The sequence below is a fragment of the Canis aureus genome, chromosome 4 (assembly GCF_053574225.1).
Source record: "Canis aureus isolate CA01 chromosome 4, VMU_Caureus_v.1.0, whole genome shotgun sequence".
Classification (NCBI taxonomy): Eukaryota; Metazoa; Chordata; class Mammalia; order Carnivora; family Canidae; genus Canis; species Canis aureus.
The window spans coordinates 61244037-61271111 of NC_135614.1; the positions used below are offsets into that span (position 1 = coordinate 61244037).

A 27075-nucleotide genomic window follows, 5' to 3' on the forward strand; every position below is an offset into this window, starting at 1 on the left:
AATAGCATCTACCCTATAAGCTGTGTTGTGAGGATTAAAAGAGATGAGGAACGTAAAGGGCTGAGCAGCTTATCTGCCTGGCAGATAGTGAGGCACAACAAACATCAGCTGGGGCTATTTTTATCAGTAAAATGCATTAATAATAATCCCCGCTTTGCTGACTACTCTGGGTGGTTACAGATGTGACAATCCACTGGGGCTCAAATTCACGACCCTGAGATCAAGAGTTGCATGCTCTACTGACTGAGTCAGCCAGGAGGCCCCTAAATATTCTTAACGCCCTCTATCACCTGTCTCACCAAGAAAGGGGAAAGGAGAAGCTCCACTCACGAACTGTGGGAAGGCCTGCAGCTGGAGTTCTCTCATCAGGCTGCAGTACTGTACCACAGGCCCCCCAGGGATGTCCAGATCGTATTCCTGGGGCCTGAAGCGGAGGAAAGCCTGGACCCAGAGCAAACGAGAGAGACGGCCAATCAGGACCCATCGTAGCCCTCTTGCACCTAAACCTCCCACCCCCACTCCCGAAGAGATTATCTGGGCTCTCTGCACACCCACCATGAGAGGGAAGCACCCAGCCTCTTCCATCCTTGCACATCTTGGGTGATTAGAATGTTCTTCCTTAAACTGAACCAACATCTTTCTCCTGATTCCAACGCTTCCCAAACTTCATGTGTTTGCATATCACTTTTGTGATTTTACTGCCATGTCCATAGTCCACATATTCCATTAATACTTGAAATCAACTAACCATTCCTATTTATATCAATGTATTTTTTAAAAGATTTATTTATTTATGATAGACATAGAGAGAGAGAGGCAGAGACACAGGAGGAGGGAGAAGCAGGCTCCATGCTGGGAGCCTGACATGGGACTCGATCCCAGGACTCCAGGATCGTGCCCTGGGCCAAAGGCAGGCGCTAAACCGCTGAGCCACCCAGAAATCCCTCAATGTATTTTTTTAAATCACCTTATGGCATAACCACAACGGGCAACCAGCAATAACTGCATAAATAGGCATGTAAGAATAATTGCTATAGGGCAGCCTGGGTGGCTCAGCGGTTTAGCGCCGCCTTCAGCCCAGGGCCTGATCCTGGGGACCCAGGATCGAGTCCCACGTCAGGTTCCCTGCATGAAGCCTGCTTCTCCCTCTGCCTGTCTCTCTCTCTCTCTCATGAATAAATAAATAAAATATTAAAAAAAAAAAAGAATAATTGCTATAAGGCGTCTGCCTGGGTGCCTCAGTGGTTGGGCATCTGCCTTTGGCTCAGGTCGTGATCCCAGAGTCCTGGAATCGAGTTCCACATCAGGCTCCCTGCATGGAGCCTGCTTCTCCTCTCTCTGCCTATGTCTCTGCCTCTCCCTCTGTGTCTCTTATGAATGAATAAATAGAATCTTTTTTTTAAAAAAAGAATAATTGCTATCAAAACAAACAATGTCATTAAGTTCTGTCTGGATGTCACTGCCTGCAGACAACACCCAATCCAAGACTGGCTCTGCCTGTGTTAAAGAGATACCAGCAAAAGAAACTTCTCCTGGGGATGCCTGGGTGGCTCAGACCATTAAGCATCTGCCTTTGGCTCAGGTCATGATCCCAGGACCCTGGAATCCAGCCCCACACTGGGGTCCCTGCTCAGCAGGAAGTCTGCTTCTCCCTCTGCCCCTCTTCCCTGCTCCTGCTATCTCTAAAGACTAAATAAAATGTTAAAACAAAACAAGAAGCTTCTCCTGGACTCAGAGGATTAAAGGGAGTCATGTGCTTGCTATGGGCTTCTACAACTACACTGTGTTGTCATGTAAGCCTGCATCCGGGGAAACATAGCCTAATGCTTCCAAATACCTGTCCTACTCTGCAAAGCCAGATGTGTCTCCCACATGTGCCTCTGCTTTCTCTCTCATGGCTTCTCCATCCTCTCTCTTGTGGGCTCTGAGAGCCTTCCCCTCCTGTCTCACTGTACTGTGACAGGATCCTGCTGCCTTCTGTTGGGGGGCCCAGGATGGAGCAGGAACAAGCAGGGGGACCTGCCCCTCACAGACAGGCCTGCAACTATGACCTGTCTCATTTTCCACACTTCCTGGAAGGCCACCCCAAATCCCATTATCCAAAGAGCCTGTTATTATCTGACCAAGCTGCTTTGTGCAAATGGACATGACTGAGAACCACACGAAGGGACGAAAGGGATGGAATGAGTCAGCATCGATGACAAAAGTGAAGGAGGATTTTGGCACAAGGAAAATGTTGAGCTAGATGGCATGCAAGCTGGTGTTCCTGCGGGCTACATTTTCTTGGGCCTGTGTAGCATTTAAGTTTTCATCTAATTTGTTGCTCACATGGACAGATCATGAGATTTCATCTGAAAGTTGTTTTTTCCCCCCTAAAATCAGAACTGGCTACCCTGGCTCCAGATTCCCAAACAGCAACAGCTTCTCTAAGCCAAGTAACAGCTGCCCCTTTAGATCTGATTCATCCATACATTCAGTCAGTCAAATTCTAAATATTATTATGTATTTAACTCTACTGAAAAGTCTCATAAACAACTGGTCACACATTAAGCCTCAGACACCTGCACATTTCACTTAATAATATTACCTGTCTGACTCTTTCAGGCACCTGAGTTTGTTACCTGCTCCAGGTGCCAGACTGGCAGGGTCCCTCTGGAGGGTTCAGACCCCAGTGAATTTTAATCCTGGCCAGTGGGAACCTCACCCCCTACGAGCTCAATGAGTTCAGAAACTGGGGAGTGCTTGCCTGTGGCCCTTCTTCTGACCTGCAGCCAGAGACTGGGTGACCACGTCCATTTGGTTCCTGCAGCTGGTGCTTTTACCAGCTTGGCGGATGGGCCCTGCATGCCTCCTGCCTAGGGGACCCAGCCCAGCCCAGCCATTATTAACTGCAGGATCTCACCTCCAGATTATCCAGGTAGACAGCCATATTGTTCTTCATCTCCGTCACACACAGCGACACCCAATGGAACCTCTCTTCTAAATCATCAAATTCCTTGTCTTCTGTCTGAGAGGAGAGTGAGGTTTGTGAGAGCAGAGAATATCCATGCCTGGGGAGTGTGGAGGGGAGTAGTATACACTCACGGCCATGTCCCAAGCTCTCATTGGGGACCACCTTTCCACAGCCCCACCCATCAAAGCCAGGTCCTCCAGCCCTAAAGATGAGTGGGACGGTTAGAGGCAGTGAGTGCAACTTAATGGTTTTGTACTCAGGCCACGGAATCAGATATATGAGCGTATGAGTCCTGGTTCACTTGCTTCCTAGCTGTGTGACCTTGGGCAAGTGTTTTACTCTCCCCAAGTCTGTTTCTTCTTCTGCAAATGGGGTAATAAAAACACCTATTTCATTGTGTTGATCAAATAATGCCAGATTTAGAGTAAGTACTCCATCAACCTGAACTGCTACTAGTAGCTAGTCCAGGCCGGTTCCTTGCCGGGACCCGAGATTAGCTCTCCTATCTGCGTAAAAAGAAACTCAGAGAAATAGTAGCACAGGATACAGTGGAGAAAGTCCTACCCTGGCCTCTGCCTGGTGACGCGGTGCTCAGAGGTCATTTTAGTCCCTTAGCCTCAGCTTCCTCATCTCTGAAAGTAATCTAAGCCACCTGCCCCTGTGGAATGACTGGGATGCCACCCTTTCTCCATCCACGCTCACCTTGGGCACGAGCCCCGCCTCCTGCTTCAGCAGCTGGCTCAGCCGAGTGGTCTTCTTGGAGAGAGTGTGTGTGTTGAGGCGGGCCAGCCGCTCCCGGAGGGTCAGCTGCTCCACTTTGGTGTACTTGGAGGCTGCGCCAACAGAGGAGAGTCAAGGCATGGGGACCAAAGCTGACCCAGGAAAGCAGGCAGCCCAGACATGCCTGGCTAGGCATCTACTTGGGCTCTCTTCTCAAACATCAGCGGCACACCTGTTAGAACCCCAACTTGTAGAGGAAAAGCCCAGGGCTTGTTCCAAGGTGTGAGCTCTGGTAGAACAGCTGCCCGTCTGCTTGACTTTGGCAAGGCGCCACTTCTTGGGGCTGTTCCTCATTTGTACAATGAGACCCGCTACCTTACATGATTGCCAGGTGGATCACATAAGATAGTGGGTCTGAATGGACTTTCTAAAGAACTCAAGAGAGATGATTGGCCTGAAGCTCCTTGGCCATGGTCAGCCAAGCTGGTGCTCCACGGGAACCACGCTTTCCCCACTCCTGGTGCAGGGCCTTTCACTGATCCGTCACACCACCCCGGGCCTGAGTGTGAAACCCGGCTCTGCCTCTCACCAGCTCTATGATCTGGAGCAAATGATTTAAGCTTTCCTTTGACCTGTGAGATGGGGCTGCCACTGCCAGCCCCAGAGGGTAACTAAGGATCAAACCAGATAATGAATGAAAGACGTGTCACAGCCCTTAGTAATCATGAGCTAAATTATCACTATTATACCGTCTAGGTCATGCAAGTGAGTTTACTCTCTACTTGGGACACTGCTTCATTTTCCAAACCTTTCTGTTTTAACAATCTGGGAGACAGAGTTCCCCACGCACTAGCTGCCCTTCCCAAGGTATATACACAGCTCTTGGATTCCTTGGTATTCATTTCTCCTCCACAGCATAACACCCATGTGGTTTGCATGGGACTGATCTTACTTTGGTTCAGGAGGTGGGTGCTAACTGGGATAAATCAATTCATATAGTCCCAACCCCCTGGCCACAGTCATTGGTTCCAAGAATAATACATAAGCCAGGTCTACACCAATCGGCTCATGACATTCCCCTAACCATGGTGATTGGTTCAGGGTGAGCACATGACCCAAATGGGACCTATCTGAATATCAGTCGAAGAAAGGCCCTGTTTTATGCTGGGGGTGCGTGGGGTGGTGGTGGTGTGCAGATATGAGTATTAGAACAGCAATAGTCATTTACTATTATGAGGGAGGCCAGCCTAAAGATGAAGCTGACACGCAGTAAAGAGCCCAGATGAGAGAGTTATAGGGAAATGGAGCCAGCACCCTGATCAAACCCTACCTAAAGTCCTATTACCTCCAGACTTGAGGTTATAGGAGCCACTACATTTACTTTATTAATGAAGATAGTTTGAGATTAGTGTTTTTGTAGCTGGAAGCATTCTTACTGACAGAGCCCCTAAATCCCCCAAGTCCTTACCCACTTCCTTGCGCCTCTTGTACTCATTGATGTTGGTGTTCACGTCCTGGAGGGCAGAGGCAGCCCTCTGAAGTACAGGGTAGGCACTGGCGTCAGGGACTGTGTTCTCCAGGATTTTCTGCAGCAGCAATGGGTACTTGGTAATCCTCTGCAGAGGGATTACCAGTAAGAAACTGAGGCCTGAGGGCCCAGCTTGTGGCCTGAGGGAGAAGGCTGGCGTTAGGTAGGGAAAGCCCACCCTTTTGGGCACCAGGAGCCCTGGGCTCTAGGCCCAGCTCTGCCATTTAACTCACTATGTGCTCTCAGGCAAATCAACCTCCTTATGTGGTTCTGTTTCTTCATCTATAATGCGGGAGATCTAGATGCTAGACAGGCACTGCTAGTTCTGGGCCCTGGTCCCCCATCTGTACTAAATGTAATGATCAGTTCTCTGTCCTCTGCCTCCTTGGCTTCTCAGCAGCAGACACAGCTGATTAATCCCTGCTCTTGAAACACTTTCTTCTTCTAGCCCCAGAGGTACCCTTGGTCCTGCTCTTCCTGTTCCATGAGCCATTCTCTTGGCCTCCTCTACTAGACTTGCTCCAATGCCAGAGTGCCCTAGAGCCTTCACCCCCCTCCGCTCACTCTCTTACTGACTTCATTTAGTCCTATGACTCTAAACACATCCCCAACCCAGACCTCCATTTCCAGCTTCTGTCCAGAGCACCAGACTCACACAGTCAACTGCCTGTGTGACATATCCACTGGGCTATGTCCCAAGCACAACTCTGTATGCTGGACATCCATCTGATATTTTATTCAATAAAATGGTTCTGCAGCTTTAAAAGTTGAAAGTTTAAAAAAAAAAAAAAAGGGATCCCTGGGTGGCGCAGCGGTTTGGCGCCTGCCTTTGGCCCAGGGCACGATCCTGGAGACCCGGGATCGAATCCCACGTCGGGCTCCCGGTGCATGGAGCCTGCTTCTCCCTCTGCCTATGTTTCTGCCTCTCTCTCTGACTATCATAAATAAATAAAATTAAAAAATAAAATAAAATAAAAAAATATTAAAAAAAAAACCCACAGGAATTCTAAGTTTATAGAGATGCATTTAAAGTATTTAAAGGTAAAAGGTCATGATGTCTATTATGTGTCTTTAAAATAGTTTAGCTTAAAAATAGATGAAGCAAAATGTTAACATTGATTAATTTTAAAGAGTGGTATATATTTATTACATTCATCTATTTTTCTATAGGTGTGAAAATTTTCACTGAAAAAAGTAAAAAAACAAAACCCAAGAATGAGTAGTGTCAAGATCCCTTCCAGATGCACTACTGATAAGTGAACGACTACTTCTAGTTCCTTTCTTGCTCATGTCTGGGATTTGCAGATAGAGTGCCCAAGTCAATGGCGTCTGGGGAAAGGCTCCTTTAGTCTTCCCTTGATCATGACCAGTGGCCCTCAGATCTGCCTTTCAAGAAGTTTCGATCTTCAGTGTCTAAGCATTCCTCCTCCAAGAAGACTCACAGATGCTGCTCACAGCCATTCTCTGGCCCCCTCTCCATGGTACCCTTGCCTCTGCTCTTCCTCCTAAGGAAATATTTCCAGACCAAATATCCAGGAAAGCAGTCGTGAGGCTAAGAATAGGCAGAGCAGGTGGGTGCTCCTCATTAGCTGTGGGGTGTTAGGGGAGTGGCAGGGGTAGGATTACCTGTCAGGACATGCCTACGCTGACCATCTGCTCTCACCACGGGTTTCCTAGCACTTGGCTGACCATGGCAGGGGAGATGGAAAAAGTCACCAGATATCTGCAAAACTCTGTCCTCTGCGCTTACTTTCCATGGGAAAGGGCCAACTGCCTCATGGGGACAGCTGTCACTCCACAAATAAGAGCACAGGGGGTCTTCAAAGAGATGATCACAGTTCTTCTCCACAATTATCAAGGAGTCACAACAGAATTACGGCAGCCTTTTATGTTTAGTTTTTCTAAGGTAATCTGGAGGGGAAAAAAAATTTTTTTTAAGTAGGCCCAACATGGGGCTAGAACTCACGACCCCGAGTTCAAGACCTGAGCTGAGATCAAGAGTCAGATGCTTAACTCACTGAGCCACCCAGGCAGCCCTGGAGAAAATTTTTTAAGCGGCATGTCAAATAGGCAACACAAACTAAAAGATAATCCCCCTTCCCCAACAAAGAAGAAAAAAGAGAAGAAAAGAAAGAAAAGAAAAAACAAAGGAAAAAAAAGAAAAGACTTGATGGGATGAGCACTAGGTATTATACCATATGCTGGCAAATCGAACTTCAATAAAAAGAAAGGAAAAGAAAAGAAAAGCCAAAGTAAGGTAAAGAAAGATAGATAATTCCCAGAGCTGGGTGGGTACAGGGAGACAGGCCCACTTATATTCTCTTGGTGGGAGCAGTGATTGGTAAATTCTTTTTGAAGAGCAGTTTAGCAATTTGTGAAATGTACAAATCCTTTGTTCCATCATCCTACTCCAGAAATTTATCCACAGAAATGTCAACTCAAGGGAGCAAAGATAAAAGCAGAAGTTACCAGCAACTCTATCACAGTAAAAAACTGGAAACAAACCAGATACCTATCAGCAGGGGCTTCGTTAAAAGACCATAGTCTGTGAGCCACCCTGGAAAGGAACTGTGCCGCCCTTAACAAGAACACAGTAGAACTACTCCTAGGGTTGTGAAAAGATATTTATAACCATGGTTATGTGAAAAAGTGAAAAAGTAAGTTCCTGAGGTGCCTGGGTGGATCTGTTGGTTAAGCGTCTGACTCTTCACTTCAGGTTACATCATGATTTCAGGGTTGTGGGATCAAGCCCCGCATCGGGCTCTGTCCTCAGTGTAGAGTCTACTCGTCTTTCTTCCTCTGCTCCTCCTCCCACATCCTCTCCCTCTCTCTCTCAAATAAACAAATAAGATCTTCATAAAAAATGAAAAAGTAAGTTCTAAAAAAGCATGTGTAATAGGAGCCCCTTAAAATTTCTCCCTTCCTTCCTTTCCATCCATCTTGTCTGTAAATGAACAGAAGAAAGTCTGGATAGAAAAGGTTAACTATCAGGTGGAGGGATGAGGAAATGTGGGACCAAGACCAAGGGATGATGGACTTTTTTACTCGTTCTTTATATACCTGTGTTTGTTTGAATATTCCCTTTTTATCAGTAAGCATACATTACTTTTATATTTAAAACAAAGATTGCCAAGATTGCCAATAAAGGAAAACAAAGACTGTCTGCCTTCTCCAAACACTGCCCCAGCCATCATTCTGAAACTGTGGGTGCTTTGTGCTTGCCTCTGCAGGCCAGTCTCTTCCCTGCTGCTAGCTGCAGAACTTCTGCCTCCTGTCAGGGCAAGCCCTTGACCCCCTTAATGCAGGAGCTGCATTGAGAGACAGGATAAATTAAACACTCCACCCACTCACCCACCCAAATAAAGGGTAGGGGGCAGCATGCATTTTGGAATCACTAAGAATCTGATTAGATAGTATCATCCATCCTGACTGGATGAGAAAGAACCACTTCATAGTTGGTGTGGTGATTCCAGTTGGCTAAGCTCCAGAAAGAGTCCCATGATCACACAAGAAAGGCAGGATTATTGTTTCAAGAGATAGGAGCTGAAAAGCAATCCTGGCAGGAAGAATGGCATTCCTGGTGCAGCTTTAGAGCACAGGCTCTCATTGAGGGCATGGTGGAAATGTGCAGGCACTGGGCTGTTCTAGGCACTCAGTGGGCAGGGACCAGAGCAGCAGGCCATCTGCAAGGTCAGCCTTGCATCATTGACAACAGTGCTGTGTCTCCTATGTCCCTGTGAGCATGCACAGACTGAATGAATGCCTCAAGATTGCAATTGCGATTTCAAGAACTGGGATTTTTTTTTGTGGCACTTCAACTCCATCTACTTACCACAACGCTGGAAATTATTAGGATGCTACCTTTCATAAACAAGACCCAGATCATCTGCAAGAACATCATACATCCTACTTCCTCACATCCTCTGCCCCCTAGAATGTAATGTTATCCCTACGTCATTTATGTTATTTCCTTCTTTTCCTTATCATACACCAGGAGGTCAAATTTGCTCTCATTGCTACTTGTCATGCTAGGGCATGCACATTCTCTGCTCTTTCCTTTTTCGATACTTCTTATGGGGAATGGTTTCTGACTTTTCCTTCCTTGAATCCAAACTTCTTTATTATAAGTAGGTGCCAGCATCTGATTGCTTCATTAGATTTTCTCGGGTAGTGGTGCCCAAGCATTTGCACACTGAAATAATATCACTTTATTAGACATTATTTTTCTTTTACTTCTCCTTTTTATTACAGTTAAGCCAGTACATTGATTTTTTCCAGTTCTATATATATATATGCAAGATATATACACATACACACACACACATATATATATACATATATACACACACACATATATATATATTTCAAGACTATATGTCAGGATGATAATTTAATGTTTGTTATAAAAAAGGAGCATTGAGGGACACCTTAGTGGCTCAGTTGGTTGAGTATCAGGCTCTTGATTCTGGCTCAGGTCATGATCTCAGGGTCATGAGATTGAGGCCCTCATAGGGCTCTGTGATGAGCGTAGAGCCTCCTTAAGATTCTCTCCCTCCCTCTCATTCTGCCACTACCCTCAACCCCTCCCTCCTTCCCTCTTTTAGAAAAAAAAAAAAAAGGTAAGCATCTGCCTTTGGCTCAGGTCATGATCTTGGGGTCCTAGAACTGAGCTCTGCATCAGGCTCCCAGGAGGGAGCCTGCTTCTCCCTCTGCTGCTCCCCCTGCTGTTCTCTCTCGCTCTCTCTTAAAAATAAATAAAGAAAATTCTTTTTTAAAAAGGAGCATTGAAACCAGTAGAGCCGAGAGCCACAGTGTGGTTTCAGAGAAATACAACCCCTGCCTAGACAAGACAACTGGGGTTTACAGTGTCATTTGGGTACCATGAGTCCATACCCCAATGAGGTATAGTTATTATGCCCCCTTTACACACAAGGAAACCAGGTTCTGAGACATGAAATGGCTCTGCCAAGGTGAATTAGATTCACCTTGGCAGAGTCAGATTGGCCACTGGGCATTGTGGCACCAGGGCCCATGAGAAAGCCTGGACTGGTCTGGCTGGGAAAGACCAGAGTGTGGAAAGCATGACAAATAGCAGCCTCTGTGCCAACCAGGGCCCCTGGACAGTGCTTCCAACATGCCTGAGCTAAATGCCAGTATTGGGCACCTGGGAGATGTTATATCAAAGTTTCTGACTTCATTAAAAAAATCAAGAGGATCTGGCCACAGTGGATTCATATTCCTACACGACAACTGAGGCAGATGGTTTGTAAACTAGGGCTGTAATTATTCGACTCTCTGTATTCACATCCTTTGTTGTGGTGGCTACTGTTGTATCCACACACTTTGAATATGTCTTCGGAGCTCCTCCCTTTGAACAGTCGGGTCTATTTTTCCACCCCTTGGGTCTGTCACAGCATGCCGATTCCCAGCCAAGACCTTCAAAGTCCCTCCCTGCCCCCCTCCCCCTTCCTCTGCCCTCCCTTCTGCTCTCTCCCTGTCTCACCTGTGACCACCATGTGAACAAGCCTGGGCCACCTGCCAGATGATGAGAGGCTGTATGGCCAGAGCTGAGTCAGCTCACATGTCTCAGATACACAAGAGAGCCCAGCCAAGATCAGCAAAGCTGACCTACAGTTGATGACAGGCATATGAAGTACGCAGCCAGGGCTAGAAGGATCATCTACCGAGCCCAGCTACGTTGCTAACATGCCCCAGCGTGAGCCAAATAAATGTCTGTCTTAAGCCATTCTGTTTTGGGATGGTCTCTTACATAACAAAAGCTACTCGATAGAGCAGCCCAAGGGAGAGGCTGGGCTGCAGCCTGTCTCTACACAGGATCTGTTGGCTCTGGTTGGCTGCAGTCTCCACTGCTCCCTTTTGCTCCACATCCGCCTCCTTGCTTTCCTCATTTTTGTAACCTGCCACTTTCCTATTGAAATGTATTTAGTGACCTTGTAAAAATCTAAATTTGTAAGAACAATGGAAGGATAGATCAAAGGGAGGAAGTATGGGACACCTGGGTGGCTCAGCAGTTGAGTGTGTCTGCCTTTGGCTCGGGGAGTGACCCTGGAGTCCCGGGATCAAGTCCCACGTCGGTCTCCCTGCATGGAGCCTGCTTCTTCCTCTGCCTATGTCTCAGCCTCCCGCTCTCTGTGTCTCTCATGAATAAATAAAGTCTTTAAAAAAAAAAAGTGGTGGGGAGTGTATGTACTCTGGCGGGGGGAGGGCAGCTGGGAGGGGCCAGGACATGGGTACTTGAAAAGGAGGCTTCAGGGGGTTAAGGGGATAGGCAAGGGAGGAGGGGAGGCAGTAGGAACTTCCACAGGAGGCAATGTCATCTCCAAAGATCTAAATCTACATGGCCTTTCTCTGGGTGTAAAGGGAACATCTAAGTAAGATGAAATAATAGTAGCCTCTCTTCCTCCTACACTATTCTGATTATCAGAAAATGACCTTCATCTATCTCCATTTGGGGAGCTTGTCCTGAGGGAAAATAGAAGCCTTTTTGAAACAGAAAAGAAGAACAATCCCAGACAAGGAAATATAAACAACTTTTAAATATACAAAGAAATGACCAACTTTAATAATAAGAAGTAAATGCAAAATGAAACCACATTGAGAGACCATTTGTCACCTCTCTCAGTCGCAAATATTCTAAAGTTTAATGACACACTCTGGTGTGGCTATGAGGAAACAGACACCCACATCTTGCTCATAGGAATGTAACCTGGTATAGCCTTTACAGAAGGAAATTTTGCAATACCAGAATTATCCATACATACTTTCTTTGAGTAAGAAGTCCACGTCTGGACATATACCTTACAGAAACACCTGTACCTATGGGGCACCTGGGTAGCTCAGTTGGTTGAGCATCCAACTCTGGATTTCTGCTCAGGTCATGATCTCAGGGTCAAGAGATCAAGGCCCGCATGGAGCTCCGCACTCAGCACAGAGTCTGCTTGAGAGTCTTTCTCCCTCTGCCCCTCCCCTCACTCATGTACATGCACTCTCTCTCTCTAAAATAAGTGAATAAAATCTTTAAAAAAAAAAAAAATACTTGCACCTGGACAGCCCAGGTGGCTCAGCGGTTTAGTACCACCTTCGGCCTAGGGAGTGATCCTGGAGATTGGGGATCGAGTCCTACATCGGGCTCCCTGCAGGGAGCCTGCTTGTGTCTCTGCCTCTCTCTCTCTCTCTCCCTCTCTCTCTCTCTCTGTGTGTCTCATGAATAAATAAATAAAATCTTAAAAAAAAATACTTGCACCTAACTAAAATGGCATATGTTCATGAATAATCACTGAACACTATCTGTAATATCAAAAGAAAAGAAGCAAACCACTGTCCATTAATAGAGACTAGTTAAATAAACTGGGGAGCAGCCATGTGGTAGAAGAACATGCTATTCAAAGGATTATACATGTATATATTGAAATGGGAAGATGTCCAAGACATATGGTAAGTGAAAAAAAAAACTTTCTTTAAAAAGGCAGTAAAGTAAGAGTATATACTTATATTTGCTCTATATGTATTAAGGAACACTGCAAAGATCCATAAGCAATTTACAAGTGGTTACCTCTACTTTAGGGCTGGGAGTAGTATTTGTGTGGATGAAGGGACTTGATTAGACAGGACACGATATTTTTTTTTTTTTTTTTTTGCTGCATAAATGTGGATGTTTTAAAGCTTTTGAACTATGTAACTATTATCTGTTCAAAATCTTAATTTAAAAAATATCTTCTAGGGGCAGGCCAGGTGGCTCAGTGGTTTAGCGCTGCCTTCGGCCCAGGGCCTGATCCTGGAGACCCAGGATCAAGTCCCACGTCCGGCTCCCTGAATGGAGCCTACTTCTCCCTCTGCCTGTGTCTCTGCCTCTCTGTGTGTCTGTGTGTGTGTGTCTCTCATGAATAAATAAAATCTTTGAAAAAAATAAATAATAAAAAATATCTTCTACCCACTGATGCCAGCTCTGGGCAGTGAGGCCACTCAGGGCAGTTTTGATTCTGTTTCATGGGGCAGTTTTCAGCTATCTATAGAAAGGCCTTCCAAGGTAATACAAACCTGCTTCACACCACTGCCACCTACAGCACATAGTTCCCACCGTCTCACTGCCCTTCCCATGGGAGACATGAGTGCTGTTCACCCAGTGTTTCTGCTTCTCCACCTCTGGACACCCTGGCAGGGTAGCACACCCTGGCCTCCCAGTGGTTGGACATAGCCATGTGATTAGTTCTGGCCCATGAATTGTGAGAAGTGATGAATATCATCTAGTCTGGAGCACTTAATTACCAGCATCAGACCCTCCAGAGCTCTTTTGTCTTTTTCCACAGTAATTGGCAATAATCCAGAGAGGGCCACATGTCAGCTTAGGTCCCAAAGTGAGGATGGCAGAGAGAAGAGGCTCAAGTCAACCACAGTGGAGCATAAGGAAGGTATAAACCTTTGTTATTTGAAGCCACTGAGAGTTGGGAATTGTTTGTCTCTGCAACCTAACCTAAGATACTCCTGAAGCAGCACGAGCAGCACCAAGGAGGGGTGAGACCTTGACAGCTCCCAACCTCAAGGTCAATGGCAGCAGGAGCCAGTGCTCACTGGTTATTCTACTCACACCACTGTTTCAATGATGCCCTGGATCTCTCGCTGCAGCTCTGGCTCCTTCCGGTAGGCCTCCACCAGCAGCAAGGCCTGGTCGTAGCTGGCACAGTAGACCTTGTAGACTCGTTCCAACTCCTCTTGGAATTTCAGGAATAAGTTACCTGATGGTGAAAAGGCAATAAGAAGCCCTCAAAGGCATATCTGTATGTTCCCTTACTTGGGACACAGAGGTGGTGAGTGAGATGGCTAAGCCCTCAGCTCTGGAGTGAGACAGCCAGGTCTAGCCAGTTCTGCCACTTTGGGCAAGTTACCTTTTCTTCCTGAGTTTCCATTTTTTTAATCTCACTTTCAAAAGGCTGCCATAAGGATTAAGTGACAGAATGATGCAGAGCTTCAGGTTGGTGCACTGGGAGTCTTAATAAAGGGTAGCTGTCATAATGGCAATAATATTAATAATTCTCATATTTGCCTTACAGTTTACAAACCATATGCAAACACAGTATACTTGTGTTATAGCTTTACAATCACCATGTGTGGCAAGTACAACTTCAAACCTCCAGTCCAAAGATACACTTTAGCAGAGCACAGATAGTCACAAGTATGGGCTTTGGAGTCAGAGAAAACTAGGGCTAGATCTCCAGTCAATCCTTCCCCTGTGGCACAACCTAGCGCAAGCACTTGACCTCCTGGACCCTCCATTTTCTTATCCATAGACTGGAATAAAAACAGTATTTACCTCCTAGTGTTTTGTTAGGAATAAATCAAATAATGCATGTAAAAATACCTGACAGAAATTTTACTCACAAAATATTTACCAACAGCTTATTTATGGATTATATGCAGGCATTCTTCCAAGCTCTGTGAACAAAACAAAGCCTCTGCTTAATGGAGCTTATATTCCAGTGGGGAAAACGACAATAAGTAAATATACTGCATATGTTAGGTGATGATGATACCAAGAATCAATAGAAGGTGTTAGAAAGTAGTAGATCTATTTAAGGAAGGCCTCCATGAAGATGTGCATGTTTAGCAGAGACTAGAACCACCTGGCCCTGGAAATGTGTAGTGGAAGCTACACTCCAGGCTTACGGAAGGAAAAATGCAAAGGGCTTTAAACTGTAGGCAGGAGAACACTGGACATAAGGACAACAGCAAGAAGGCAAGAATAGCTAGACCAAACAAGGGCACAAAGCAGAGAAAATAAAAAGAAACTAACACCAGATCACATGGGGCCTCAAAGTAGGTAGGTTAGATAGAGTAAAGTGCTTGGATTTTATTCCAATGGTGGCTGGAAGCAATAAGAGAGGTTTGAGCAGAGGTGATCTGGTTTCTGTTTTAAATAGGTCACTCTGGGATCCCTGGGTGGCTCAGCGGTTTAGCATCTGCCTTCGGCCTAGGGCATGATCCTGGAGTCCCAGGATCGAGTCCCACATCAGGCTCCCTGCATGGAGCCTGCTTCTCCCACTGCCTGTGTCTCTGCCTCTCTTCCTCTCTCCCTCTCTATGTCTCTCATGAATAAATAAAATCTTTTAAAAAATAAAAATAAAAATAAATAAATAAATAAATAAGTTACTCTAGGGACGCCTGGGTGGCTCAGCAGTTGAGCATCTGCCTTCAGCTCAGGGCGTGATTCCGGGGCCCTGGGATCGAGTCCCATGTTGGGCTTCCTGCACGGAGCCTGTTTCTCCCTCTGCCTACATCTCTGCCTCTCTCTCTCTGTGTCTCTCATGAATAAATAAACAAAATATTTAAAAAAATAAATAAATAGATCACTCTAGTGCTCGATTTCAGCAGCACATATACCAAAGTTAGCGTAGTCTCTGCACAAGAATAATAGGCAAATCTGTGAAGTATTCATATTTTTAAATCAGTAATTTATAAGATTGGTTACCTGTAGCAGGTGGATGGACTGGGGTAGAAAGAATGAGGGAATGGGAAAGGGTAAAAGGGATGAGAGGTGAGCATGGAGTGAATGGACTGGAACTGTAGGTATCAGTATGAACTCATTGTTTTTTATTCATGAAAGACAGAGAAAGAGGCAGAGACATAGGCAGAGGGAGAAGCAGGCTTCATGTGGGGAGCCTGATGTGGCACTCGATCCCAGGACCCCGGGATCATGACCTGAACCAAAGGCAGATGTTCAACCACTGAGCTGCCCAGGTGCCCCTGAACTCATGGTTTTAAATATATAGATAAAGATAGACAGATATAGAAAGAAATATAGATAAGCGTATATGCATACGTTAGTATGTATATATTTCCTAGCTCTATTAGCTGACAGGGCAAAGCAACAATGACACCCCAGAGGCAATGAGCACACCTACAGCCTAGAGCCTGGTGTCTAAATACCATTCCCCCCAAATGGGAACCAGGGCTTCTAGGAGAGATGGTTGATTCCGAAGATGGGGCAGGGAAATACAGATGATCCTGGAACATCTTGTGGTGTCAGAAAACAGGATGCACTCAAAAATTGTTAGAGGCATACTGACAGGACACAGGACACGGGAGCCAACTTGAAGGAGCTCTCAACTGGTACAATCAGAACAAGAAAATAAATAATGATAGTACTAGATTCTGATTCATGGAACAAAGTAAATGTCCAAGAGTCCATATTGACATAAATAAATAATTGAACAAGTGAATAGGCGAGAAGAAAAACTGCAATTAATAAGTGTAGAAGGAATAAGCTATAAAGAAATTACCATGAGAACACCAGTAATAATTATTGTAGGCAAGAGCCACTGATGGCTGCTAAAAATAATGGGTGAAAGTTTGCAATGAAATAGGACATTTGCATAATATCGAAGTTTTTCTCCATAAGCTATTTATTACAAGGAGGAAAATAGTAACCTTATAGCAGAAAAACATAGAAGATATTACCTTCTACCAACAATGTGATCAAAGTTAACATTATTCGGGACATCTTGGGTGGCTTGGTGGTTGAGCATCTGCCTTTGGCTCAGGGCATGATCCCCAGGTCCAGGATCAAGTTCTGCATTGGGCTCCCTACATGGAGCCTGCTTCTCCCTCTACCTATGTCTCTGTCTCTGTCTCTCTCTCTCTCTATGTCTCTCATGAATAAATAAAATCTAAAAATAACAACAAAAACAAACAAAAAAAACAAAGTTAACATCATTCTAAGTAGTAACACATAGCAACATCATGTGCCCCTGTTCTGAGGCACTAAGGAGGACAGGACGCTGGCCATGATGTTATTGCCAAAAATGCATAACCTCAACTTAAGAATGAAAATCACTTTAATTTTATAAATATATAAAATGTTTATAAAATATACATTTTTATAATTTATAAAATATATATTGTACATACCATAAACTTTCATAAGATCTATAAAATCATTTCAATATTAATAACTGAAAACTTCAAATTGAGGGCTATGCTACAAACTTGGCTCAGATTCTTTAGAGGTATTGTGGTCACAAAGGACAGACAAGACTAAAGAAGGCTAAGAGAACATGGCAATAAAGTGAAACGTGGTAACCTAGATTGGATCCTGGACCAGAAAAAAGACATTCATAGGAAAGCTGGGAAAACGTGAAATATAAGGTCTGTAGCCTTAACAGCATTGCAATGATGTTCATTTCCTGGTATCAACAATTGTACTTGGAATATCTGAGATGTTAAAATCAGGGGAAACTAGATCAAGGGTTATACAGGACCTCTGTATTTGCCACTTTTCTATAAATCTAAAATTATTTTAAAATTTAAAAAGTTTAAAAAGAACTTTGAGGGCACTATGCTAAGAGAGAGCAAAATATAATAGAACAAATACTGTATGATTACACTTCGATGAGTTAGTGGTAGCCAAATTCACAGAGACAAAAAGTAAAATAGGAGTTACCAGAGGCTGGTTGTGGTTTAGAGGGTGCAGAGTTTTGATTTACGATAATGAAGCAGTTCTGGAGATGGCCAGTGACTATGGTTGCACAACAATGTAGACATACTCAATGCCACTAGACTCCCACTTAAATATGGGAAAAATGGCAAATTGTATATGTTAGGTAGATTTTACCACAATAAAGAAGTTTAAAGATGATTTTTTAAAAACCCTGAACACCAAGGTTTATAACAGCTTTATTCATAAATAAATGAATATGCCTAAACGTGAAAGTAATCAAAATGCACTTTAGTAAGTAAATCCATCAACTGTGCCATGTTCATACAGTGGAATATTATTCAGTGATTAAAAAGAGAAAAAGAAAAAAAAAGAAATGAGTTATCAAGACAGGAAAAGAAAGGAGAAACCTTAAATGTATATTGCCAAGTGAAAGAAGCCACTCTGGAAAGGCCTCCTACTATATGATTCCACCTATATGACATTATAGAAAAGGCAAAACTATGGAGACAGGAAAAAGATCAGTGTTTACCAATGGTGATGGGGAAGGAGGGATGAATAGGAAGATTTTTAGAGCAGGCAAAGCACAAAATTCTGGGGGTGAGGATACATTCTACTGTAGAGTCTACTCTGTACACTCTACTTAATTTTTCAATAAACCTAAAAACATTATAAAAAGTAGTCTATTAATATAAAAAAGAGATCTATACTATGTTGAGACTTAACTAGGGTGTCCAAAGTGGTTATGGGAATGGCTGTTAGAACACTACTTCAAGGGCAGCCTGGGTGGCTCAGGGGTTTAGTGCCGCCTTCAGCCCAGGGCGTGATTCTGGAGACCCGGGATCGAGTCCCACATCGGGCTCCCTGCATGGAGCCTCCTTCTCCCTCTGCCTGTGTCTTTGCCTCTCTCTCTCTCTCTCTCTCTCTCTCTCTCTCTCTCTGTGTGTCTCTCATGAATAAATAAATAAAATCTTAAAAAAAAAAAAAAGAACACTACCTCAAGTACCCACAAGAGTCTTTGGTTGTCCATCTAGAGGGAAGTGATTAGGATGAAAAGAAATGTGTTAGCCATGAAAGAGGGTGGGGAACTGTGGACCACAGAAAGCCCAGCTGACCCTACTGCCTGCTGAAGCTACAGGCTGAGCCTCTGACCTGGACTAGGCCCCCGTCAGATGCATGGGATGTTGCCTTGCCCACCGTGGTCCAGCTTTCAGCAAAGATTTCCACAATGAGACTGCCACCCAGGACCAGTCCTCATCCCCAGTTCTGGTCCAGCCAATCCTCAGAGAGAATGCCTCAGGAGAAGCCCCCAGAAGGAGGGAGAAGATAGGAAAGAGGACACAGAAGTGTAGCTATCGAGAATCTGCATGCTAAGAGATGAGCCAACTACAGAACCCCTCCCTGCTAAGAGAGCCCGGGCGTTGCCTTGACATCTAGGGTGGTTCTCACATTCTCCTTAACCCAGTGCGCATCAGCGGGAATGTGACTGATGGCAAAGAAACTGTATCATAACCCATGTGACTAGGGGCCGAAGAAGGCAAACTCCCAGAAAGCACGCTATCCAAAGGAGCAGGAATGCCAGGAATGCAGAAATACAGACATGTTTCCTTTCCTCTTGTCCTTTGGACACAGACACAAGTCACAGTAGTGAAAAAGTTATTCCCAGCATCAGAAGAATACCCGTAGCCAGGATTAACTGGAAAGATGAGAAGGAGAGGCAGGATGGACAAGAGTTAGGGCTCAACCCTGCCTGGTCAAGCTGCGGAACCTTGGGGAAGTTACTTAACTTTTCTGAGCCTCAGGCTTTCCTTTAGTAAGATGGGGATAATAATAATAGTAATCAACAAGTCACAGTACTGTGAGAATGAAAGAGCTAGGACATGTTACTCAGAGTCACGAATGGCACATTTCAAAGAGGCAGAGACTGAGACTCAGAGACATGAAGGAACTTGTGGCCGGCAGAGCCTTGCCAGCCAGACTCCAACCCATCAGACCCACCCTGCCCAGATGTGGTAGTCACCAGCTACACGTGGCTTCTAGGCACTGGAAATACAAGATCTCAATTGCAATGTGTATAATACAAAAGACACCGGATTTCAAAGACTTAGTACAAAAAAAGAAGTAAAATAGCTCATGAATCATTTTTATATTGGTTACATGCTGAAATGTTAGTTTGGACACACTAGGATAAATCCAATATATCATTAAAATTAATTTCTCCTGCTTCTTTAATTTTCTAAATACTCAAAAATTTACAATTAAATTTGTGGCTTGAATTGCATTTCTACTGGACTGTACCCAGCTACAGCATGGTGCCTTCTAATGAGACAACCCAGGGTAGGGACTCCTGGGAAGGTCAGAGTTGTGTTGGACTCGGTCAAAAGGATGGGGGACCTAAGTCACCTGGGAGGAGAAAAGCCTGGTAAAGACAGTCATGCCTGAGGTCTGAAAATTTTTTTAAATGCTATGGCTACAGGACTGGAAAAAGGGTCTTCCTTGCACAGTGAGGCATGGGGGCTGGATGGGGAATAGAGAGCTGGCAGGAGCGAGGGCAGTCATGACCTAGGACATAGTGCACCAAAGAGAAGAGCCACGTGGATTCTTTGTGCTTCTTTTAGGCTAACCACAAGGGGCAAAGGATGAGGGGGCTATTTTCTGTAGACTCTGTAAACATCAAGAAATAGGACTGGCAAATTAGAGGCGAAAAAAGTACAGGACTACATTTCAGTTAAACAATGAATAAATGTTTAGTATAAGTATGACCCAAATGCTGCATGGGATGTACTGCTACTAAAAAATTATTCATTGTTTATCTGAAGTTTAAATTAAATTGGGGCCTGTATTTTATCTGGCAGCTCTACTAGGGAGGCAGGGAATGGAGTTGTCACTAGGTATGCCTGGGAAACAAAGTGACATCCTGACTCTGCTGCACAACAACCAGGAAGGTAGAGACTGCAAGCAAGGACACTTAAACAAAGGAAGCACACTGAATTTCAAACCACAGAACAGAAGAACCTGACCTCAGGGTCCCCAGATCTTTAGCGTGTCTTCAGCCTGAGGCTATACTGATTCCCACTCAAATAAGTGGTAATGAGTAACAGAAATAAGGATAAAATGATGAAAGTTGAGAATATCTACCCAGATACTTAAAAGAAAGTCTTGTTCCTTAATTTAGTATTCATTTATCTTTTATAGGAAACGGTAACTCATTCACATTGCTGTTTCAATAAGGAACTCTATTTTCAAAGGAATAATAAACATACAATACACAGGCTTTGATCCCATTCTCTACTACGTGGAAGCTATTCAGTGCCACTGTTGAGAGCACTGGCTCCAGAGATGGAATGCCCAAGTTCAAATCCCTGGCCATGTGACCTAGAGCAGGTTATTTCCCATCTACGTGCCTCAGTGTCCTCAACTGTAAAATGACGTAACAGCATCTACCTCTCAGGGTTCTTGCGATGAAATGAGTTAATATGTGGACAGTGGAATAGTGCTAGGCTTTTAGTAAACACTCAGTGGGCTTTCTAAAAAATTTGTGTGCTTGTTATTTTTAATCCTGATCATTCATGTCTCAGAAAGGGCAGATCGGTGATGTAAAGGCCAGGGAACTTGGGTGGGTACTGTGCTGGGTGCCCTTCCCTCCCCCTCCTCTTTTCTATATGGCACTCCTTTAACTTCCCCATCTGACACCCCTCAGAAACCCCTGACCTTGAGGTTTTGTCAAGTGACCCCAGGGCAACAGATGGGGAGAATGAGGGACACAGGTGTGTGAGGTTTATACCCACTCATCCCTCCTTTTTTATGCTCTACAGGGTCATCCTAACCATTCCACAATGAATACACTCTCACCATTTCTCACCAGGGTGACAGTAAGGCCCCCGATGTTCTCATGCTTCCACTCTTGCCACTCTCACAACCCACCGTCCACAACAGCCAAATAGGTCATCAAAAAACATAAATGAGACCATATCACTTTCCTGCTCAAAACTGTCCAATGGCTTCTCATCACATTCAGAATAAAATCCAAACTGCTTACCATGGCCTAGAAGGCCCTACATGATCTGGTCTTTCTCTGCCTCTTCCATCTTATCCCCTAACACATTCCCCTCACGAACTCCCCTGGAGCCACACCAGGGTTCTTTCTGTCTGTCCTTCACTCTAAGGCCTATCCCTACCTCAGGGCCTTTTGCACAACCATTCTCTCTGCTCTCCCTCCAGATCTTATTAAGTATCTCCTTCCTAATACTCAGGCCTCAGTTTAAATGTCCTCTTCTTGGAACTACTGTCATACCCAAAGGTTACTACAATTGTTTCTTTTCTTCAAATTCCAAATTATTACCTAAAATTCTCTTCTCTCTCACTAACTTGTCAACCCTTAAGAATGGGAACCTGGATTCACCAATTAGTTCCTCCTTGTGTTTACGCCCCAGTAAATGCCCTCCTCTGTAAAGTGATGGGGTTGGGCTGGATATTATTTGAGAGTCCTACCAGCTCTGATATGCTGTGTTTCAGGGATCCCCAAAAGAAACCCCCCTTGAGCTACATTACCCTGAAATTCTGGTGACAGTTCAGCAATGCCCACATGCTGAGGACAGTTCCACAGAAATCTGGGGCTGACCACTGCCCTGTCTTTTGCTTACCAATTAAGTGCACTTGTTCCTCTTCCCTGGATTCTGTCTCTTGCAGATCATGAAGAAATCTGTTATTCACCTCGATGACATCATCAATGTTTGAGAACAGGACATCCAGATCTCCCTGGGGCAGCTGGAAGGAACAAAGAAGCCACAGGAGTCTCTGGTAGTTGAGCAGATGACTTAACTGAGGGCCTTGGAGATCAGTCCAAAACATTCATACCTTCAGGGTCCTATTACTCTTGGGAAGACTGCCCCAGTAGAATGTTTGTGAGGCTTTGAAAAACGTTATCAATGATGCATAAATTAGGTGTTCTCATTATGAGGAGGGAGGGAGACAGAGTGCTCAGCATGAAATGAAAGCTGAATTGGCGTTTTATCCTAGATCTAGTAGCCATCATGTTTCTTCTCTCAGTTCCCTGTCACAGAGGGTGGAAAGCTGGGCTTCCTTCCAGCTCCGACACACTGGGCACTCACTACCATTATCTTGAGAAGTCTTCTGAACTCTGGCTACCATTAACTGGCAATACCACAGCAGGACATCTTTATATGTACACAGGTATATATAGGAGATTGTGTGTGCGTGTACGTGTGTGTGTGTGTGTGTGTGTGTGTGTATCCTGAATACACAATCAAGTACCTAACTGTAGAAAAAATCTCTAGAGTATGCTCTTATTTTTGCTAGAATAAGTAAGGATCTATAGTTGTTTGCTTAATGCCTAGAGAAAACTCCTAATATCTGGAGGGTAAAATAGGAGAGGATTTTGGCCTCCCACATTTCCTACTTTAGTACGTCATTCATTCAAGAAACACTAATTGAAGTCTCTGATTTATGAGTCCAGATCTGGGGCTATTGAGCTAAACAGTCTTTGACCTAATGGAGCTTACATGTTAAGGGATACTTAACATTTTATAGAGAGAACCTTATTATTTCTGAAATCAGGGGGAAGAGGTATAAAAACCCATCATAGCAATAATATCTTCATGTTGCCATCTTCTAAATGAGACAAGTACGATACAGGTCAGTTTAAGCACTCTGTTTCAAATTCGATAAAGGGCTATTTTATCCATTAGCTCACTTGATTCTCTGAGCTAATTATTCCTCTCCCTGTGTAGCAGATGAATACACTAAGGTTCCAGTGTGTCAAAGGCCTTGCTGAATGTTGCATGGCCAATACACAGAAATGACACAGCTTATATCCAGGTGGCTTCACACCCATCACACCTTCCCCTCCATCAAGCCTGCCCCTGAAACCAATGTGGGGTCTCAGAAGCCAAGAGCCATGTCTGCCTAAGGAAGGTTGTGTGCAGCCCCACCAAGATACCTGCTGCAGGCGGCTCCTGATGTCCGAGGCACAGAGCTGGAGCATGTGCAGGTATGAGACCTCAGTGTCAATGAGCTCCCTGACAGCCAACCTCTGATGCAGCAACGATCTGTCCTCCAAGACCTGACCTTCTCCATCGGGACTCCCTGTCCTGGAGGACGGCTCATCAGTCCCATGTTCAGCCATGTCAGCAGGTTCTAGGAAAGGCAAACATATCCTGACTCACTCTTGGGAGCTCCACCGGAACACTGCTGTCTCTCATCCAAAGACAACTATTCATCGAGCGGCCTAAAAACATCTCTGGCTTGCATGCTGCAGGAAGAACTGTGTATTCGCATTTGTGGGTGGTATCTGAACAATTTGAAAAGGTAGAACATGGCTCAGATAATTGTCGATTTATCTTCGAGGAGTCAGATAATATGCTTGCTTGCCTAGCTTTTCTTCTATTTATTTCCCCAGCTCTTGACCCAGATTTCTTTATTTGGTTCAGCTGAGTCTCCCTTACCATCTCTCCTGGGGGGTCCTAGGGGTTACCTCCTTTCTACCCCCCACTACCTACCTACCTACCTACCAGGCCTCACAACCGACCCCTGGGCTCTTTCCACAGCCTCCAGGAGCATCTTTCCAAGTCTAAATCCCTTTACCTCTTGCTGCCACCCACACCCATGCATCCTGGAGGTGTTTCCAGCTTAAACTTCCTGAAACAAAGCTTGTGATCGTGGCATTCCGTGCTGTAAGGCTTAAACAGTTAGCTCCCTGCTGCTCTGTGGTCCAGCTCCAAGCTCATTTTTCCCTTCCCAGACCATACACCAGCAAAAGGGAGCTGCATGCTTTCCTCTATGTCTGCACAATCATTTCCTGCTTCTGTGCTTTTGCACCTGCCGGGCCCCACCCCCTCCTGTGTTTCTATGCTTGGATATTCATCTTCCCTTCCCCTTCCTGATCCTCCCAGCCAGATGGACTCTCCCTCCCTGAAACTCCCACAATCCCTTATCTCTAGGCTTAAAAGTACAAATGGCAGTCCTGTGGATACCATGGCCTGAAAACCCTCCCTACTACAGAATATCCTAGAAACGCTGGATCACATATTACCAACTTCCTTTTCATGCCCTGGCAGGGCTTGCAAGAGAATAAAGGAAACAGCAGAGCCCCCAAACAGAGGAACTGGAAAGCAGAGCTGAAGCAGCTGAGCAGTTGTGGCCCAAAGTGGAGGGGTAGGCAGGGAAAGGGGCACATGGCCAAGTTCGGGGAACCAGGGACTTGGGTGCTGGTGTTCAGATGGGAACAGATCTTTACAGAACTAGGACCCCCAAAGACTCCAGTTAAATGGTGGGTCAAAACATCGTCCCCTGCTCATGCAGAAGATGAAGTCCTCTTGGTTTGCATCCTACATGAGGACAAAAAGTCCCCTCTGAAAATTTATAAAAATAGGCCTGCCTTCATGGAGTTTTAGGCTCAAATTGACATTATACATGTGGTCTGAGTAACCCAAAGCTGAGAAATTAACAAAAACAGTTCTGGACTAATGCTACTGAGTGCCCATAGAAATAAAATGTCTCCAGAAGAACATGTCCTTACAGCCTAGGTCATGTGGTATTCCAGCAGCCAGCCCTGTCCTGAAAATGAGTTTACAATCCAAAATGACAGACAAGAACTCCACAGCAATGAACAGAATTAGATCCAAAGAATATCAGGTAAAAACTATAAAATAAGCAATAAAAGAAAAAAAAAAAAAAAAAACCTGGGGCACCTGGATGGCTCAGTGGTTGAGTATCTGCCTTCAGCTCAGGGCGTGAACCCGGGGTCCTGGGATCAAGTCCCACATTGGGCTCCTTGCAGGAAGCCTGCTTCTCCCTCTGCCTATGTTTCTGCCTCTTTCTCTGTGTCTCCCATGAATAAATAAAATCTTTTTAAAATGTTATAAAAAAATAAAGACCTGTATGATTGTGATTTTTTAAAGCACCAAACAGAACTTACAGAAATTAAAAATTTAGTCTTTGAAATTAAAAACTGAATAGGCAGATTAAACAGACATCTAGAAAAGAGAAACAGCAAAAGGGCATACAGACCTGAATAAATTATCCAGACTGCTAAAGAGAGAGAAAAGTATGGAAAATATGAAAGAGAACTGAAGGGATCTCGATATTGAAATAAGAAGGTTCATGCATCAAATCTGAGTTCTAGAATACAAGAATAAAGAGAATGAGGAGAGGCAAAATTCAAAGAGATAAGAGAAGAGTAAGAATTGTCCAGACTTTATAAAAAATATGAATTCTTAGATCCAGAAAATACAAGTCCCCAACAGGATAGCTTTTTTACAAATCCACACCTAGATACATTGAGGAGAAATTGCAGAACCTTGACAGCCTAGAGAATTCATCTTTGTATGTCCTTGTTCTCAGGAAACTATGAGAGAATGTGCCCCACCAAAATAAAGAAATAGGAAAGAAGAAGACATAGGGTACAGGGGACTGGTGATCTAATGTGAAAGGGACCAGGGAAATCCCCAGGCAGGTGAAGGAAAAATTCAAGGATTGACCATTGGCTATAGGCAGATGCCAAACAGTCTACAGTATTTCAGAAGGTACTAGAATGTCTTGAGAACAGATTTATTGAATTGGTAGTGAATCTGGTGTTTCAGGATAATCATACAGATCATACATATAAAACTAAGAGACAAACCAATGAACAAACACAAAATAATTGTTTAAAAAAGCTGTGCAGCAGAAATAAAAGTAATTGTATGTTACTGCCTATTTCAGTTATAAATACAATTTACACACATTATATTGCAAGTTATCTAAATAATATTATGTATAACTATATTGAGAGAACAAGGTAATGGGAGGGGTGTACATGTGTGGTGGAGGGGGAGTAAAAACAAAAAACAACTAAATCTTCATCTTCCATTGTAGAAAGTCAAAGCACAATACCTAAATGAAAAGCTCAGTAATAACAGCAGCTGCATGCTATTTAAAGACATGGAGGGTTGCCTGGGTGGTATAGTCAGTTGAACCCCCAACTCTTGGTTTTGCTTCATGTCCTGATCTCAGAGTCCTGATGTCAAGCCCCACATCAGGCTCCACGCTCAGCCAGGAGTCTGCTCAAGTTTCTCTCTCTCTATCCCTCTCCCCGCTCTCCCCTGTCCCCTGTGTGCTTTTTCATTTTCTCTCTCTCTCCAATAAATAAATAAACAGGGCAGCCCTGGTGGCCCAGCGGTTTGGCGCTGCCTTCAGCCCAGGGCGTGATCCTGTGAGACCCAGGATCGAGTCCCATGTCCAGCTCCCTGCGTGGAGCCTGCTTCTCCCTCTGCCTGTGTCTCTGCCTCTCTCTCTGTCTCTCTCATGAATAAATAAAATCTTAATCAATTAATTAATTAAAAAAAGAAAAAAAAAGACATGGGGTAAACTTTTAAAAATATATTATTTATGTGAGGATTCCTCAATTTTGCTGGATATCAATATTTA

At 44.4% G+C, this 27075-nt stretch overlaps 1 protein-coding gene across 3 annotated transcripts in view; it reads right to left on the reverse strand.

Annotated features, from left to right (window-relative positions):
- The window catches only part of ARHGEF37 (Rho guanine nucleotide exchange factor 37), a 54801-nt gene that overhangs the window by 13917 nt on the left and 13809 nt on the right, over positions 1 to 27075 (reverse strand). For all 3 annotated transcript variants that reach the window (XM_077895938.1, XM_077895936.1, XM_077895935.1), the window contains exons 2-8: positions 23609 to 23805; positions 22293 to 22416; positions 13807 to 13954; positions 5142 to 5341; positions 3656 to 3786; positions 2903 to 3007; positions 331 to 441 (exon numbers count right to left, since the gene is read on the reverse strand). In XM_077895938.1, the coding sequence (XP_077752064.1) occupies positions 331 to 441; positions 2903 to 3007; positions 3656 to 3786; positions 5142 to 5341; positions 13807 to 13954; positions 22293 to 22416; positions 23609 to 23794 (1005 nt within the window). In that variant the 5' untranslated portion in view covers positions 23795 to 23805. The remainder of the gene's footprint in view (positions 1 to 330; positions 442 to 2902; positions 3008 to 3655; positions 3787 to 5141; positions 5342 to 13806; positions 13955 to 22292; positions 22417 to 23608; positions 23806 to 27075) is intronic.